The sequence below is a fragment of the Paroedura picta genome, chromosome 9 (genome assembly GCF_049243985.1).
Source record: "Paroedura picta isolate Pp20150507F chromosome 9, Ppicta_v3.0, whole genome shotgun sequence".
Lineage (NCBI taxonomy): Eukaryota > Metazoa > Chordata > Lepidosauria > Squamata > Gekkonidae > Paroedura > Paroedura picta.
The window spans coordinates 47,296,987-47,316,430 of NC_135377.1; the positions used below are offsets into that span (position 1 = coordinate 47,296,987).

The 19,444-nt window shown below is 45.2% G+C and overlaps 1 protein-coding gene and 1 long non-coding RNA gene across 7 annotated transcripts in view; one reads left to right on the plus strand and one right to left on the minus strand.

The window, feature by feature from the left end:
- The window catches only part of MYL12B (myosin light chain 12B), a 13,380-nt gene extending 12,757 nt beyond the window's left edge, over nucleotides 1-623 (plus strand). The window contains exon 4 of the mRNA XM_077352676.1: nucleotides 118-623. Within this exon, the coding sequence (XP_077208791.1) occupies nucleotides 118-290 (173 nt within the window). The 3' untranslated portion in view covers nucleotides 291-623. The remainder of the gene's footprint in view (nucleotides 1-117) is intronic.
- LOC143844892 (uncharacterized) overlaps nucleotides 1-19,111 on the minus strand; it is a 22,506-nt gene extending 3,395 nt beyond the window's left edge. The window contains exons 1-4 of one of the 6 annotated variants that reach the window (XR_013234177.1): nucleotides 16,752-17,425; nucleotides 15,048-15,225; nucleotides 5,505-5,694; nucleotides 784-825 (exon numbers count right to left, since the gene is read on the minus strand). This is a non-coding gene — a long non-coding RNA (uncharacterized LOC143844892). Of the gene's footprint in view, nucleotides 1-783; nucleotides 826-5,504; nucleotides 5,695-15,047; nucleotides 15,226-16,495; nucleotides 16,703-16,751; nucleotides 17,426-18,830 lie in introns of those variants that run through there. The other 5 variants (XR_013234176.1, XR_013234175.1, XR_013234174.1 and 2 more) reach the window with 5 other exon arrangements.
- Nucleotides 19,112-19,444: the final 333 nt, after the last annotated feature.

Below are 19,444 nucleotides of genomic sequence, written 5' to 3' on the forward strand. Positions count from 1 at the left end.
TGTGATCCCCCCAAACAATTCATATTGTTTAATCCAGCTAATGTATCACATAAGCCTATTTAAATAAATATTGCTCTTTATTTTTCAATAACAGCATTTAATGCATTGTATTTCTAGGTTTCATTCAAGAAGACTACCTGAGAGAGTTGCTGACGACAATGGGAGACAGGTTTACAGATGAAGAAGTAGATGAGCTGTTCAGAGAGGCACCAATTGATAAAAAGGGCAATTTCAACTACATTGAGTTCACACGCATCCTTAAACATGGAGCAAAGGACAAAGATGACTGAAACAGAACTCTTGCCCCTGCAATTCTCTTTAGATCTCACTTGCGGTTATCTGAGGGTTTTTTCCTGGTAGCACCTGTTGCATGCATTTAGCTTTTACAGCTTTTGCCTTTGATGTATTTATCTATACCAGGCCATTCTGGCGCATCTTGCACCTGTGTATTCAGGCTGATAATGGGGATTGAGATTATTTTGTGAGATTTGGAGGGTAAGATCAATGACTCAAAAGGCCCAGGAAAAAAAATCTCAATGTTTCTGGTTTAGCTGGATTTTTACATTTTGTAATAATGCCATTTTGAAATAAGATTGCTATATCAATAAAATACCTCAAATGCTGCCTTGTGAAGCATGAGAATTTGTTTGAAGTATTTAACTATCCAGGCTTATCCTTTTAAAGGACAGGATATGAAATGTTAAAAGTTTATAGAACCAAAATATATAAGGAACGTCTTTTGTATGGGAAGAGACTGTTGGAGCACGGTAGCATTTAACTTACCTGCTCTTTCGCATTCCATTTTGCATTTTTATCTACGCAATCCTAAAATACAGAAAAAAATCAAGCCTGTATTTTCTACATGGGTAAGCATGGTTCTCTTGATAGTAGAATCTTAAATTTTAGAGGAGCTGCCATTAGTTAGTGAGCACTTTCCTCAGGAAGGGAGGGGCAGGCTGTGTGGTCAGTTGCTGCAGAGTTAGTGGAAAGCTTTTGAAGGTTCCCATTATAGCCATTTTATCCACTGTTTTGCATAGTACTTAAATATCTATGTATTTCCTAAGTAAAAAAAAAAGACCCTTAATATTAAGGAGGCCTGTGTTGAAGTGGTTGCCTCTTTGTTCGCTGAATGAGGGTAGCTCCATCTGTGTTACAAAGAACCATAGGCTATGGCAGTGCTGGGTGGTGTGAATTTATGTAGATCTAATTCAGCTGCTTCACTGTCCTGCTTCAGTTGCTGTGCAGAATGGCAATGAAAAAGCAACTGCAATTTGATATTGACAAGCTCATTCTTTCTTCCTCAAAGCCAGTGTTAGAAGGATTTTTATTGTTTTGCGAGGGAAATGAAATGCGTATCAGGGTTCTCTGTCCCTAATTCAGCTGCTTTACTGTTAAGTTACCTATTAGAACCTGTCGCTCAATAGTTCAACCAGCTAAAATGGCTGCGTTATTCTCCATTTCATTCCTTCCCTACCAATCCCCTTCCCATCTCTTTGAGACATAGGACCTATTGGTGACTCCTTGATCCTTCTGGCTGTAGTATGGCAGGGTGTTCAAGGGCCATGCCATCTTGAATGGCCAAAGACTTTTCAATGCTACTGGTCTCCAACGTGAACTGGGGAGGGAAACAAGCTGGAAGACAGCTTCACACATTCTCTGGGAAATGCAGGAGTTCTTCACCACAATGGTTTGTAGGTTTGTAGGTTTTTTGGGACTCAGGGTACAAAACAATTTCTTTGTTAGGTGTACTATTATAAACAAAATCCACAATAACCACAGAGTTAATTTGTGCAATCGCCCTGAGATGTGAGTTCACAAAGAGTATAATTAATCTTCCTTGCCATTTTTTTAACCTGAAAATACAACATGGATGTTAATACTCAGTCCTTTTTCCTTTAATTTCTTCTTAGCGTGCCACTATTCTGTTCAAGTGTTTTTTTAGCAATCTGGTGTATCTAACAGATTTATCATACTCCATAGCCCCTCTCATTGTCTTGCCCCTATGAAGTTGCACTGTTTTGTTTGTTTTGTATCTGATATTTCATGTTGAGTGCCATTTCTGTTCTCTTCCCTTTCCATTTACTTTACTTGTCTCTGTCCTTTAAGTATAACTCTGCATTTCAGACCACCCAGCAAGTTCTTTCTCCCTAAGGATGTATTTGTCAGCTTGCTTACGCCAGAGTAACACTGGTGTATGATGATAAAATGTCAGCAAGATCTTTGCAGCAGTGCATTCTTGAAAGGCTGCTTGCCAAATATGCAATAAATTTTTCTTATTAAAACCTGTTGACAGGTTTATTGCTGTCTGATAAAATGACCTCCTTTTTATTTGAAAATCAGTAAGAATTTATGGAGGGAAAATAAAATGAAAACCAGTTTTAAAAACTTCTGAACCGTAGAAGAGAACAGGTATATACGTAATTACTTAGTTTATACTTGTCTAGTTTTAGAGTGATAAACTACAGATTGGCTCCTATGGTTGTATAGGGAGAAGGCAACTGTGGTAAAAGATTCCTTCCTTGCATTTCCCTTCCAAGGGTTTGGAGGATCCAAACAAAAAGATAGGGCACGGGAGACCCCCCATGTAAGGGGAAGGCCTATAAGACTAGCAGATGTACACTTTGGTGCATCAACTCCTATTTCTATTATTTTTGCTATACCTGAACTTTACTGTATTAACTCTGGGTATATATTTGGCATATGTCACTTCCGTGGGCAACCTGTATCTGTCAAATATACAAGCACCAAGATAACCGTGCATGCTAATCTCCTTGTAGCCAATTATGAGGCGGTTTTCTGAGAATGAGCTTGATTAGGGCAAACCATATGTGAAAAATTTGAAATTGCCCAACGTCATACATTTTTCACCATGTTTCTCTTCCTCTGTATTTGTGTCCTTGCTCCGGTGTTTACCAAATAGCACACCAGAGAAGTTCCTTACATGTCCCAAGGTTCTACACTCCATAATCAATTGTACTGTTACATTGAATGGTTCTGGCATGACACTGTCATATGATCAAGTAGAATATAGTTCCCATTGTTGAATGCTGATATAAATAATAGGGTAATGGGATACATACACCAGTACTATTATGACAATGGCTATTTCCATTCTTCCGCTGTACTGAAGACTTGGTTGGTTCCTATGTATCACAAACACTAAGGGCCATTCCGCACCGGGATCCATGTTGCAAATTGTTTGCGGAACTAAAAATCGCCATTTTAAATAGTGGAATTTGTCGTTATGCATACCTGCCTTTGTAGTGGAATTCAGTTGCGTTTCCCACAGAGTTCCGGTCTCGGCAAAAATCGCTAGCCAGGAAGCAATATTGCTGAGCTTTGTCTCACCTCTGGCCGTCAAGCAGCCAATAGGTGGCCGTTATCATGCTCCCAAACAGCCCCTTTCCCTTTAAGGAAGGTTTTTAAAAAAAACACACGTTGCAACGAATATGCGTTGATTCGTTGCAACGGAGAGACCCATCCAGCTAGCAGGTGGTGTTTGAGCTGCCGTTTCATCGTTGCCATGCTCCCCCCCGAGTGAAACCCCCCCCTCACGGGCGCGATTTTCGGCCGAAAACAGTGTGAAAAATAAAGGGAAAATAAACCAGCAAACGGTCCACTGTGTTGCTTGTGCTTGGTGACTTTAAACAGAGGGACTGCAGCCGGGGAAGCCTCGCTGGGTAAACGAAGGCTCGCCGGTGCGTTGATCTCTGCTCGCTCGGAAGATCAGAGGAGAGAGCCAGGGAGAGGGACTTTGCAGAAACCGCAACAATGGTAACGCACAGAACTTTTCCGCTAGTGTTGCAGATTGGTTGCAGGAGTGTAGCGCTTTCTGGAGGGTGAATCCACTTTTTGGGATTTCCCTGAAAGCACTACAACGAAGCGCTTTTTGCGGATCGGTTTCAGGAGTGTTGCAGATTGTCAACGCCGTTGTGCATAACCGCAAAACTAGCGATTTCAATTAGTAACCATTGTGCTATTTTGGACGAATGCGGAACGGCCCTAAGTATTTGTGATCACAGCTATTTCCCACTTTCTGCAGATACGAGGATGTCAGCATAAAAAGAGATTAAGGAGGGATATCACCATAGTCTCCCTATTCACAGAGCTTAGTCCATGTACTGTGATTACCAACACCAGCTTTTGGAAACCTCAGGATGCTGCTAAGGAGGAGGAAGATGGAAAAGATCTACGAGCACCTTCTGGCCAGTTCAGTCTGATGAACATGCAATTAACAGCCACTGTGGTTTCATGAGTCTTACAACTTTTTACTTTTGTACTACTGAACCTGGTAGCAAATATGTCAAAACAACAGTTTTTATAGTGCTCTACTGGTATTGATTCTTAAATTTATGCTGTAATTTTAGTAACATTTATGTGCCAAGTACTGTCATGTCAGAAAGGCAGGAGAACTTGCTAGGTTATAGGATGAATTCTATACAGTGGTGTGGTAGTCGATATGGCTACCTGTGACCTGTTCCCAAAGCTGCTAGCCGCAGCCCGGTCGGGACAGCATGAGCACCACTGTGGTTGGCCTCCATCAGGCAGTAGCCATGACTCCATAGAGGAGCTGGGCCATGAGGCCAGCCTCCTCCAGGCTGCAGCCACAGGGGAAAGTCAGGCCTCAAAATTGGCCTCCAGGCTGCAGCTGCAGGCTGTTGGGCCTATCTCTTTCAGGTGATGGCTGCAGCTACAGGGGGCAGTTGGTCTGCATGGCTGGCCCAGGAGCCAAGACACAGCCTCCCATGGGTGGGCCTGCAAAGTCAGGTTGTCTGGGGAGAGTTCCACAGCCTCGTGGCCTTCTGCCAGTGTGGGGTATTTCCCACCAATGGAAAGTCTGAACACTCAGTAGTTGCCAGGCAGAACTCTTGGGCTGCCCTTTTCCCATTGGAGGGGCACCCCCCCCCCCAGATCCTATTACCCCTGGGTTTTACTGAGGCCCTGCAGAACTGATAAGATTCAGCAGGGCCTGATCTCCTTTGGCAAAGTGTTCCACCAGCTGGGACCAAAAAAGCTCCTGCCCGGGCCAGTCTCATGTCATTTGGGCTGGGGATCCTAACCTGTTCTTGTCAGATTACCTCAATGCTCTTGGGAGGGGGGGGCACATGACAGAAGAGGTAGTCCCACAAATACGCCAGTGCCGGGCCCTTTTTGGGGCTTTAAAGGTTAATACCTAAACCTTGAACCTGATCCAGTCTCCAATCTGGAGCCATTGGAGCTGGAAGAGCACTGGTGTTGTACGTGCTCTCCACTGGGTGTCTGAGAGGACCCTAGCCACTGCATTTTGAACCAGTTTGAGTTTCCACAGCAGTCTCAAGGGAAGCCCTGTGTAGAGTGAGTTACAGTAATCTAGAGGTGATCATCACCTAGATCACCCTGGCCAAGTCCACTGCCGAGAAACAGGGTACAAGCTGATAGAAAAATGCCAGGTAGGCAATATTTGTGACATGAACCTCAAGTGAAAGGGAGGCATCCAGAATCATACCCAAGCTGATGGAAGGTACCTGTGTTAGTTGGGCTCCTTCAAGGGCTAGAAGCTGCATCATCTCTCTCTCCACATGCAACCCCAGCCACAGGACCTCTGGCTGGATTCAACTTCAGCCAACTCCGCTTCAGCCAGCTCACCACAGCATCCAGATACTTGGCTAGGCAGTTCAATGGTATTGATGGATGGTGGTCCATAAGCAGGAAGCGCTGGGGATATGGAATATATTGGTAAATGCTGACCCAGCCTAGGGAACTGAAGGGAGATACTAAAAACTTTCTTTTGGCCTGGTCTGATAATGGCACACAAGAAACTGATGGTAAATCAAACTACACTTTTATTGCCCTTGAAGAGGAAATAGATATGAATCAGGTTTAGGACTTATGCAGTGAGCAGGCAACAGGAATGAGGTAGCAGTGTAAAAGTCAACAGTTAATTTGTCATAAACAAGTAGCTGTTTCTATTATTCAGACAGGTCTTTAAAACTTGAGAAATTTCTTGGCAGTCTCCACTTAGATAAGCACAACCTTAGTCTCACAGACACTAAAGTTGGCAAAGGCAGGAACATTAACACAAGTTCTAATTTCCTTCCTTATTCACTGGCTGGGGAGCACCCCATTTTCTAGGAGCTATTTCCATCAGACTTGAGAGGCATGGGCTACACGTCCCACTATCCCAAGGCAGGATCCTTCTTGATCCTCTCACAGTCCGCTTCATCCTCTCACTGTTAACTATCCACCCGCAACTGAAGAACTGAATTTGAACCGTGTCACACAAGTTTCTCAGATTGGGATACATCATTAACCATTTACTGTTCATCACACTTATTGTATGTTTTCCTTGCTTTGAAAAAGCAAACTTTACTGTGCTTTTGTACTGTAAAACAGTATCACTGTGCTCTCAAAAAGTGTTAAGTGCTTGTTCGCTTGAGGAGACAGAGTAGTTTCCTAATTTTCCAATTTAATACTATAACAGAACTATTGAACGTTTGACTTTTATTGGCCTTTGGCTCTGGCCCACAGGCCTATATTCCCAATTATACCTAAGCTGGGCACCTGCAAGGGAGCAGAGAATGAACATAGCCCAGATGGCATGAAGTTACTGCTAGAAGGCACTTCCCAACTTTCTCCCCTAGAAGTATATGCAAAGTGGTGCTGTGCAGGAAAATAACTGAATCCAGTAGCATGCATAATTGGCTGCTGCTTCCAATCAATGATAGAGTTGGGTAGCAGATGTACAACCTGTGTGTGTGTGTGTAAAGACTCCTACTGTGGACAAAGTTCCCTCTAATCCCCCTCCCCCTGCTGAGCAGCACAATTCACATCCTGAGCAGCATATAACTGCTGTGTTCTTCAAATGGGCAGTGTAAGACCATGAGTGACTCCAGACTGCTGCTGAGTGGGACTTCCTGCGTTAATAAGCAGTCGTTCACACACACAGTTTAGAGGGAACACTGATTGTGGGACCGTGATATTTGACAACTATATATCCTTCCAGGAACTTTCAGTGTGATTAATTGGAATTATAATTAAAATGCAAAGGTCTTGAGAAATTGTAAGTCACGCAGAAACTGTATGGGGGGTTACTGGGTTAAAAGTTCTTTGGACTTTTGTGATGGATTCTAAATTAGTATAGTTTGCTAATCTGAGGGCACAATCCTACTCTGGGTATAGACAGCAGAAGATGGAGAATGCACATATAGGTGGAGAGACTATGCAAATTCCTCCCCCATACTTGCCACTTAGCAACAAGTGCTCGTTTAACCACACACAATAATATTATCCACTGTGGAAACTATTTTCTAGCTATCTTCCACAGTCTTCCTTGAATCCTTCTAGCAATCTTCTTGACGACGATTTATGGCCTTCTGTTTTAAGTGCAGGAGTAGATGCCTCATTATAAAACATTCAAGTCCTTGGAGAAAATAGTGTTCCTAGCTAAATCCAATTATGAATGGTAAGTTCCAGTCACCCTGAAAATGCTGTGACGTTACTAATCTGACTGGCTCATCCCTTATGATTAGAATATGACCACTGTTGCTTCATCTTCCAGAAAGAGGACAAAAAGATTTGCATCAATTTACAGATGACACAATAACAGTGGCCAAAATTATATTGAATTCCTATTGTGCACAGTTTAGGCTGTGCTAACCAAACAACCTTGTCAAAGTTAGCAGACGTTAATTATAATATTGTTTAATAGGCAACTGTTACACAACGTAAGGACCATTTGAATACTGACTTCCTTGATTTCAAAATTGCGCTTATCAGTCAAGAAGAAAGTTTTCCCCCCTAGAGGTACTAATCAAAGTACTTTACTCTGACACTTCTCGTAAGCTAAGATTCTATAGTTGTCTAATCAACACTATACATGTGATGGGATGTTGCTAAACCTGGGTACATTACAGGCCTATTTTATTACTAAATAGTATTGTATCTTAACTCAGTGGTAACAAGTTTTCCTTCTGTATGAAACAGAAGGATCACAATTTTACTGCATTCAGATCACAAGCTCAAACAGGACTCAGTGTAGACTGTTGGCTTCCTTCCTTTTGTAAGTGATGTATGGTGTTTAACTTGTTCATGACAAAATGTCTTTACTGTATAAAAAGGTAAAATATACCAGTACTTGGGGACTGGAAGAACAATCTCTGTGCTGCCATGCTGAAAACAGAACCATCTAGATTCACACTTTTCAGGCTTTGGAAAGGCCTACAGAGGTAATAGATTCCCCTAGTTTTAGAAACTCTTGAACTGGAATTTTGGAGCTTCTAGACTCTGGTCAGCCTATGACAGCCCCATATGTTCACTGAACATGCAGGGAGAACAGAAGTGAGTAGACTGGTCCCACTCATCTCTGCCATTATCTATAGTCTGCAAGGGCAGCGACACATAGGAAGTGGCCACACAAACTTCCCCTCCACGTGATCAGTAACTTGGATTTTGTAATGTCATTGATAGCAGGGAAGGAGAGTCCATGCAGCCTTCCCCTGCATGCAGTTGTCCCAGCAGACAACCAGATGATTGTACAGAAGCAGGATGGTGCCAGAGCTTTTCCTCCCATTCTCTCCCCTTCTACATCCAGTGAACATGTGTGGTTGTCCTGTGATCCAGGTTTATGAGCCTTGCCTCTGCAGCCCACCTGTGCTTGTTCCTTGTATGTACACATACACTTTCAAACATTCCTCTCCCCACTGAATAATCAAAGCCTTCCCTGCCTCCTGTTTACCAAATCAGTAATTGCAGCAACATTCACTGCAACATTTCATTCAGGAAAGTGCTTCTGAATAAATACGCAAAGTGCATTTCCATCTTCACTAACTACAATCATGCTTTACGAATGAGATGAAAAAAATATATATTTCTAACAGAAAATTCCTGTAAGTAATGGGTTTAAAATACAAGTACAACGATATAGCTAGATATCAGGAAAAAAAAATTTCACAGTCAGAGTAATTCAGCAGCGGAATAGGCTGCCTAAGGAGGTGGTGAGCTCCCCCTCACTGGCAGTCTTCAAGCAAAGGTTGGATACACACTTTTCTTGGATGCTTTAGGATGCTTAGGGCTGATCCTGCGTTGAGCAGGGGGTTGGACTAGATGGCCTGTATGGCCCCTTCAAACTCTGTGATTCTATGATTCTTAGTTCATCTGATAAATTCCAGTTGCAGAGGGCCAGCTAAAGAATGCCATTGTGGTTTCCCATTGCAGTTCCCCCTCCCTCTAGCTCAAAGACACCTATGGCAAAATCTAGATCCAAATAAGAGATGCCTAACAAGATGTCAATGTGCCACACCAAGATTAAAGCATTAAACCAGCCATAAAGCAACCAATGTAAAACAAACTAATTATAAAACCATCTGATAATGGACTAGGCTATACACCATTAAGCAGGATAGCTCACATAATACCTAACTATATTTTGCTACCTTACAGGAATTTTCTGTTAGAAATATGTTTTCCTGTTTCAGGTTTCATGTGACTATATGCATTTTGTTCTTAATCTTTACCTATTTGTGAAGATTGCCTAAAACAAGGACACTGAACAGAACTACTGTTGCTAGCTCTACCCAATAGAATACTCCATTTTACTAACCTCTGACTGTGAAACAAATGCTGAAGATGCTCAGACCACAGAATCAGAGCTGGAAGGGACCTCCAGGGTCATCTAGCCTAACCTCCTGCAGAATATTCTAGTAGACCAGGTCTGTTGCACTTTGTGGCTACGATCCAAAAAACACCTTCCTGTGAGTAATCCCCACTTGATAAAATAGTACTTAGTTATGGCGAGATTAAGGATTGCTCCCTGCGAGTCTTACTACTCTTACAAAGTCAACTTTCCCTTTCATTCCCAGGTCTCCTCCTTGTTCTCTTTCCCAATCTGTATGTGCCGGAATGATCCTCCTCTTGCCCCCAGAATCTAGGCACTCAACTGCTCTTTCTCTCCCAGTCTCCCCCCCCTCCTTTCTTTGCCAGGCTGTTCGCTCTGCAACGGCTGCTCATTCATCCAAAAGGCAATTGCCTCCCGTCATCTTTTTCTCTTTTGTTCTTACTGAGGCCTAATTTGGCCCCTGTGACCTTATTACTATTGTTACTCTCTTCTTTGCAATGGTTTCTTATATAACTGGTATAATTCCATTTCATTCTTTTCCTTTATGCATGTTATAATTGCCCCTCTGGATCTTCTTGCATTAATAAACCTAAGTACCCTTTAGCTGACTTTACATTCCGTGTGTGTTTGTGTAATCTGAAGAGAAAGCCTGACTGAAAACGTTTGATATTAGTTTAGACCACTGATGTGCAAACCATGTCCACCAGAGGACACTGCTGCACACATATGCTATGCATGATGAAAGTTCATCCCTACGAGTTCTACGGTCTTCACAACAAACAGAACATTCTATTTTTATTCATAAGGATTCAATAAAACACTAAGAATAAATTTTGTACAAAATGTATATAACAGGATCAAATTTATCTGGGATCCAACATGGCCACAAATGTCACTTGAACAGTATACCTAGGATTTGAAAAAGTCCCTGGTAAGAAATTTGCGAGCTAGCAAGAATCCCGTGTGACTGTATAATTTCATTGTGTAGACATGAACAAGCAAATAATAATAAGCAGGAGTCTTATGCTGAAAATCCCAGCATAAGATTTTCTGTTTGTTTGTTTTGCTGTTAAGCCACAACTGACTTATGGAGACTCCATGGGGTTTTCAAGGCAAGAGACATTCAGAGATGATTTACCATTTCCTGTCTGTGTTGCAACTCTGGTATTCCTTGGTGGTCTCCCATCCAAATACTAATAAGAGTCAACCCTGCTTAGTTTCTAAGAGCAGACAAGATCAGGGTGGCAACAGACTAACCCTTCAGAATTCCAGGGAAATAACCTGTGTCCTAGTGGGTCCCCAACCTTTTTATCACCGGGGACCGGTCAACTCTTGACAATTTTACTGAGGCCCGGGGGGTGGGGTAGTCTTTTGCTGAGTGACGTCGCTGCCGCCTGAGCCCCTGCTCTGTTTGTTTACCCAACGGCGCCCCTGACTTCCCACCACCCACTGGGGAGCGCTGCCAGCAGCAGCTGCACAGTGCCGAGGGGGAGCCCCAGTCATACTGGAGTGCACCAAAGGTGAGCCAGCGGCAGAGTGGCTGGGCAGCCCCCGAGGCAGCAGCCAGGGAGGAGGAGGAGGAGCCACGGCCTGGTACCAACTGATCTACGGACCGGTCCCGGTCCCCGGACTGGGGGTTGGGGACCACTGTCCTAGGAGACCAGCTGAAGTTAAGGGAAAAAGGGAAAAGGTTTTGCAGCTGGCAGCTGAAAAAGTCTGTAATATAAATTAAATGAATCCTGGTACATATTACTGCAGCTGTATGGAGGCTGAGCAGTTTCCTATCGAGGGAGGGAATCCCTGGGTCACCTTTCACACTATGCACCAAAATTGCTATCAGGTGACAGTTTGACATCACTTATGGGGTAAGCCTGAAAGTTATGACAATCAGCATCTACAAATGGTTTTACCATATAGTTTCCAGGGATTCCTAGAGAAGTTTGACATCTCTTTTAGGTTTACCGCAGAAGATGGATGTTATCATCCATCATCACACCATTGGTCAGTTTCAGTTTAATTTCTGTGAAAGAACCCTTGCATAATTTTATGATTGGGGGTCACCACAACATGAGGAACTGTATTAAAGGGTCACAGCATTAGGAAGGTTGAGAACCACTGCAATAGATTATCAGAGGCAACAAATTGCTCAAAACCAGTAGGTGGCAACATACTTTGCCCTCTTGCTCATCCTCCAGCATGACTAGCCACTGTGTGAAACACTTTGCTGAACTAAGGATCCACTGGTCTCTTCTTATATTTTAACGCTGATAGAGTAGCCAAAGTGTTACCCTACCCTGAACAGCTCAGGCTAACCTGATCTCATCACATCTCAAAAGCTAAACTGGGTTAATCCTGGTTAGTACTTGGATGGGAGACCACCAAGGAAGCCTAGGGTTGCTACAGAAGCAGGCAATGTTAAACTACTTCTGAATATCTCTTGCCTTGAAAACTCTACGGGATCGGCACAAGTCAGCTGTGATGTAACAGGATTGCCATGCATCAGCTGAAATGCCTATGAACTTAAGCCACAAAACCTTTATAATGGACTAGCAGATAAGCCCATGGTATGCAAAATAGAACAGGCTCTAGCAAAACCCCCCCCCCTCAGCATTGGCGACAGCTTACCAGAAGACCACTGGCAGGATGCTGCCATGTTGGGTGGTGTCCCCAAACCCATAGTGGAGCAGGCGGTGTTGGCAAGCCTGAGCAGGCAGCGGGGGCAGATTTTGAGAGTGCTTCACAGGGCTGGTTGGTGCACCCTGGTTGGTGCAGATTTGGCATGAGGGGCAGTTTGCTGGCAGTGGGTCTATGCTCAGCATCCCCAAGATTGGCATGGCTCTGGGGAGGGTCTTTGGCGCAGTAAGAGGTGGCCGGTCATTGTGCGGTGGTGGGGGCTCATCGTGGCCATGGGCAAAGCATTTGCCACAGCCCCCGCCCCACCTCTCACCCTATTTGCAGCGGGCTCGGGCCAATGTTTGGTGCCGCTGCTGGGCCATTGGCAGTTCTGTGGGGTGGGCAGACGGAGTGTTAGACAGTGGGAGATTTGCAGGCACAGGCAGCCAGGTGCGTGTTTGAGGCGAGAGGCGAGTGGGTGGCAACGGAGGGTGCAAACTGTAGGGGCGGCCCAATCAGGGTGCTGCCAGCTTTGAAGAAGAGTTGGTTCTTATATGTCGCTTTTCTCTACCCGATGGAGGCTCAAAGCAGCTTCCAGTCGCCTTCCCTTTCCTCTCCCCACAACAGACACCCTATGAGGTGTCTGGGGCTAAGAGAGCCCTGATATCACTGCTCGGTCAGATCAGTGCCATGGCAACCCTAAGGTCCTCCAGCTGGCTGCATGTGGGGGAGTGCTGAATCGAACCCGGCATGCCAGATGGTTCTCTTTGCTAATTGGTCCTATTCCATCTCAGACACCCCGGACTCGCTCCACCCCAGGGACGGTTTCACAAATATTAAGAGCAACCATGGATAAAATAAGATAAGCTGGGCAAAACACAATATGTCATATCTTATCTAGGGTGAAAACCCAACATATTTTGGGAACAAAACTGATTTTGAAATGTATGTGCTATTTTAAGCATTTGGATTTTATAGCTGAGAAATTATATATATATAAAATAAACAGAGAGGAAGTAAGACACTAGAGATGTTCTATCTTCAATGAAAATACCAATTGTAAAGAACTCTATACATGTAAATCCCATTAATCATAGTTGTTGCCTGCGAACTTAAACAGCATCATTAACTAAATTTATTTAATTGACACTGATGTTCATGGAAAAGGACCTGTCTGGCCTGACACTAGAGGCCACCATGCAACTTGGCTGGAATTGTCCCAGACGGCAGCTGCTGACGAATGGATGGAAAGCTTAAATAAAAGGTAGGCAGGCTGGTGAGGGAAAGGAGAAAAGGAAGCAGGAAAAAGGGGAGAGGTTATGGCAGTTACCAGGAACGGAAAAGAGGAAATAGTGGGGTAGGGTATTCAGGGGAAAATAAAACGATCCCTGAAAGTTCTTGCTGGTCCCCCATTTATTTATTTCTAAATAGAAATATCCCAAATTATATAACCATTTCTTCTAGCAGAGGTAAAATAGTCCCTTAATGATCTTGTCTTCCTTTACATTTATCCCAGCTCTGTGCCCCTCCATCCGCCAGAGCTATGGCGACCATAACTGCACAGCATTTCAAATGTGACTACATCATAGGTCTATATAGTGGTATTACAAGACTGGCTGTTTTGAATCCTTTTTCTAATAATTCTCAGCATAGTGTGTTGCTAAAAAAATAAACCCAGCATTGAATATATCTTTTCACTGGTGCCACATACTAAAACTACATTTCCATCAAACTATATTAATACAATTCCCAAACTTTTCCCTCTCGGGTACTGTGAGTTCAGAATCCAATGACATATATTTAAAGTTAGGATTCTTTGCTCTAAAGTAGATCAACTTACACTTACCTACCGTTGCCATGTTGCTTCCTACTCATCGAGCTGGCAAAATCTTCTGAGAGTTCTTCATTATTTGTTTTAGATTACACCAACCTGAGTCATTTGGTATCATCTACAAATCTGACCAGTAGATGTTTCACCCCACCCCCAACTCTAGATAATTTATGAACAAATAAAACAGCATGGATCCCAAAGCCAATCCTTGTTAGGCCTCCCTGTTTGTTTCCTTCTACTGTGAGGGCAGTCCATTTACACCTATTATCTGCTTCCTGTTGTTTAACCAAATTCTAATTCGCATAAGGACCCTTCCCCTCATCCCAGGAGTCCCTAACCTTTCTGATAGCACTTTTGAAATTCTGAGACAGGGTTGGAGACACAACTTCAAAATGGCTGCCACTAGTGGCAAACCAAACCAAAAAATGTCACGGAGTATCTTAACTCCTCAACATTTCAAGCAGAAGCTCTGTTTATAAGAGCACAACATTTTAAAAGATTCCCTTGTCTATACATAGTTTACCTTCACTTATGCAGTGAAAATCCTTGTGCTATGATGGTAACTGCTGTTGAAGTACCTTTAACACAATCAGCTCTGCTGATCAGAATGGCCAGTCAGAGGCCCTGCTGGGCCAAAGCTCCACGTAGCCTGTCTCACTTTCTAAAAACGCTAGGTGGGCACTAGGAAAGGTGCTGGCAGGTGCCATGGTACCCATGTTAGGAATCCTTGCCTTTTCCTATGACTGCTGACTTACTCAGGCATCTTGGGTGAAGGACCTTGTGAAATACTTTTTGCAGACCAAGTCGTGTTTGCTTGTTAATCCATTCAAACAAAACCAAAACAGGTGAAATCAGGATGACCCTTTGCAGATATTTCTTCAGACCTTGTTCCTCTGTGTGCTGAAAATGTCTATTAAAAAAATTATTCTGATTTTCCTGGAACATTAGAAATTAGAGTCCTTTTTGAAAAATCAGTGTTATATTTGCTACTTCCAGTTTTTTGATACATACCAGTGCTTAGAAGAATTTCACATCTCTCAGAATCTTCAGATGATTCTGTCTGGATTCAATGGCTTATTTTGACTTTCTCCATCAGTCCTAACACATCACCTCTCAACAAAGCTAACGATTTTCAAACAGACTTCCCCAAGAGAGTTAGTTCTGATGTGGAATATGCATTCTGCCTCTTCTGCAGTAAAAACAGATGCAAAGGATTTATTCAGTTTCTCTACCATCTGCCCTCTACCGTAAACAAACCTGTCACACCTTTGTTATCCAACAGTTCAACTGCTTCCCTGCCTGGTTTCCTGTTAATATGTTTGAAGAAATGTTTTTGTTTGGTTTAATGTTTTAGAAATATGCTCCACAAGTTCTTTTTGTCAGTTTGCATTTGTTTTTCCAGAACCTGTGTTCTTTTCATCCCCCACAGGGTGTCTGTTTTGGGGAGAGGAATGGGAAGGCGACTGTAAGCCGCTTTAAGCCTCCTTCGGGTAGAGAAAAGCGGCATATAAGAACCAACTCTTCTTCTTTTCAGCAAGCAAGAAGTTTGTCTACCTATCTTGGGACAATTCTGCAGCATTCGGTCAACTGCTCATCTTTCTCAATTCCTACCCCACCACCACTCTGCAGATCTAGCAAAACTCTGCCAAAGCCTTCAGAGATGGCACAAGTCCCTATTTTACAATTATTTTTTTAAAAACTCCATTTGGAAGTAGAATTTACATTTTATTTTTTTCAGTTATTAACTTTTACACTTCAGTTTCCCTTTTCTCAATTGCACTTCCAGAGCTCCTGATTTCAGGCTATTTTCAGCACTGTAGCTCAGTTTTGTAATATGTGAAATAATATTTATAAACTGTCTCTGGGCATGCTGTGTCTTCCATTCACCAGAAAGTATTTACAGCCTGGCGCCATGCATTTTGAGAGGGAGTGAGGCTTTCAAGCAGATGGCACAACTTTAGCTCCTTTCTTTTCAAAAACTGAGCACTTCCACTCCCTGTGCACGTGAATAAAAAAACCTCTTGCTCTATTTAGTATGTACAAATGGTGCAAGAGGCTGACCTTGCTGTACTTATAGGAACCCTGCTAAAACGTATCCCGAAATGGGAAGGCTGCCCTTGGCGGGGCTTTAGGGTCCACTGCTTGATTGTTCTTGGCGTGTATTAAGGTTGGCTCTCCTTGACTGTTATTGCTTGTGATGACTTAACAGAAAAGGTGGGGTGAAGGAGGCCGGTGCTACAAGCTCCGACAAATAGTCCACCGGATAACAATCCCCTGACTCACTCTCCACGAGCCTTTCCAATGGTTCAGATTCTCCGCCCCCTCCCCCCTCCCAACTACACGCAAACCCGCTTCCTCCAACCTGGACCTTGTCAGGTCACTGACGATGAGCTAAAGGGGGGAAATAGTTGCATCCGAGCACATTTCGTCCGGAGGCTGGTTCGAGCCGCAGGACCCACCTAAGGATCTAAACGGGTGCCCCAGAAATGGGAGAGCGGCAGGGCCGCCCATCGGCTTCCCTGCACGCATGGAGGGCCACGGCAAGGAGGGCGAGGACGACTTCGGGTTTCCCGGCCAGGAGCAGGAGTGGCAGGCTCCCCGCCAGGGCCCGCCTCCTCCTCTCCTCCTCCTCCGTCCTCCGCGGGATGGGGGAGTGACTCAGCACGGCGGCAGGGGAGGCGCGCCGCACAGCTCGTCATTCACACAAACACGCACCGGATGTGAGGCGTCCCCGTCTCGGCGACAATCAACTCCTCGCCGCTTAAAGCGCCGCCCAGACCTGCGGCGAGGGGAGGAAGAAAGGACGCCAAGCCCAACCCGGAAGCGTCGCGGCCTCGTGGCCCTTTTATTATGCAACGGGCGTCCTTCTTGCGTTTCCCACAGCTGGCTCCAGAGGTCACCGAGTCCAAAACATAACTTCCTTTTTTTAAAAAAACAAACCCGGATCGATGTTGCAAACCCGATTTCGCACCGTTTTTCAACCGAAGAGAATCGGCACTCGGAACCGGTTGCTTTCCACGATTGAAAAGCAACTCCGGGGTGGAGGACTAGAGTGACTGACGCTTTCGTGCGTTGGGGGCTTCGCGGTTGCCTAGTCCTCGAGGGGCCCCAAGATTTTGCTGCCAGCCGGAACGTGGGTTTGGAGTTGGCGATTGCAAACACTGACATGGGGGGGGGGTGTCTTTCGAAGAGGTCTGAAATGCGGATCTCATAGGACCCCTTCGCGCGGCACCCCAGCATTTATGGCCGTTGACTTTTGTACGGGCATGCGGGACTTCCCTATAATTGCCACATGATCTCTGGGCATGACAGGACAAGCAGACCTGCAAAAACTGGACTGATGGAGGAAGTTTTGTCCTAACTGTAAAGAAGTTCCCGGACGCACTTTTGAGCATAGTGGGTGTAATCGGGGTACAGACTCATATATGTTTAGGGACGAAACTCCCCAAATCAGGATTTTAATAATAATAATAATAAACACGAGTAGGTCGGGCTTCCTAGGAAACGAAGCGATGAAGTATTCCCGCGGCTTTGTCTGCAAGCGGGGCAGCTGACTGCTCGGTGACCGAAAGTGCGATGAGGCAGGGGCGCCTCACTCTCCATTGAGCAATCGCGATGTAATGGACCGCACAAAGGAACACGCTGCGAGGCTGGGAGTCAGCGCGATTATGGAAGGCGTGAATTGCAGGCTGACAGTTACATATTAGTCATCACTTTCCTGACAAGTCCAGGAAATGCAAAAAGATTCACGCTTAAGCAAGAGGCTGACTTTCCTGGGATCCTGCTTCCTTCCTGGAGACGCGTCTTCCTTGCGAACCGAGCTAAATCCTCCGCCAGCAACAACACTTAAGCTGCCAAAAGGCTCGCTTGCCTCCTCGTTCCTTTTCTGTAAATGGGCGAGGAGAGGCTGAGCTCAGGCGCCAGCTACGCCTGAAGCCGATTTCAAAACAAAACAAAAACCCACCCCCACCCTCCCCTCGTAGATGCACGGCTGGTTCTGCCATCTCGCAAACTTCAAGAACAAAACAAACTTTACACAGCCACGTGTTTACTTTAACCCGCCCGGGGGAGTCCAGCCAGGGGGGATTTTGTCGGCCGCCCTCCCTCTCTGAGCGAGCGGTGCGCTGGCGTCGAGACTAGAGAATAACATGCTCTTTTTAAAAAAATCGTGGGTGGGTGCGGGGATGGCGGCAAAGAAAGCGATCTAAAAACAGCGCTCTCTCCGCGCCCAGGCACCAGCGGAACAGGAGAGCCTAACGTCACGGGGACTGTCCTTCGGGGGCCGTTTTCAGCGCACGTGGTTAAGGGGAGGGGGATTTTCGGCTCGCTTGAGTTTCCGAGGGACTTAACCGCGGGACTCCTGGCTGACGCTTTTGCGCCCCATTACTGAAGGCAAAGCAGATTTGCTTGGGAGTCTTCACTGGGATTTGCTTCCAAATAATGGGTGTCAGTACGCGGTCCAGTATTCCGGGGAGAACTATTCTGGACTCAAACGCAGTTCTTCTCACGTCTGTTTGTCAACGCTTGCATTTGCATGCTAATTGACTGCTAGTCGCAGACCTTACTAACCGCCTGAATTGCAGTCTGGGCTATAATCGCCCAGTTACTTGCGCATCCTGATTTTAACCAGCCCTTCCTGGCCACGACCCCCCCCCCCCCCGGACCTTATAATGCCCGAGGACATGGTTTCCCCGTATCTGAAGTGTGCGTGCCAGACTTAAAACTTCGGGGGCTTTAAAAGAGTCACTGGACTCCAACTTCGTTCTGCTCCGTCAGACCAGCACGGCTACCCACCTGCATTTTTTTTCGGCGGGCTCGGTAAACAGTAAACACTTCCCTGCAATTAGCAGCGCGCTGCCGCGTACGTAGCCACCTTTACGCAACTCTGGGGAACACGCATCTGTGATGGTGGCGCTGCAACGTAAACGCCGTAGTTAAGCAGCAACATGAGCCGGAGGAGTCGTCCCAACTTGTTGACCCGGTTTATCGCTAAGCCAGAAGCGACGGTCGTTTAAAACGGCTCGAGCTGAGAGAAAGCAGGCTTTGTGCTGCTGCCCGCTCACTGTGACTGAGAGGTTTCAAAACCTGTGATGTATGACAGCGTCTCCCCCCCCCCCCCGTGCCAGGAATTTTCGAACTGCAACAGCACGAGGCAGCTAAAGTAAAGCAGTTCACAAAAGAGGGGGGGGGGTGATTGATGCAAGGCGTCAGTAGCAGGCGCTTCTAAACGACCCCCCCCCCCTTTAAGCCCATTGACTTGTGGCCCTGATTGGCGTGGCAGTCCTCAAGCTCAACACCCTAGTGAAGTCCCATTGAGCTGCTTGCTTTACTTCGGAGCAAACGAGTTGCCAATTGAACTGCCACGCTAACCTTGGCTCCTTTTGCCCAGTTAACCTAGCCCCCCCCCC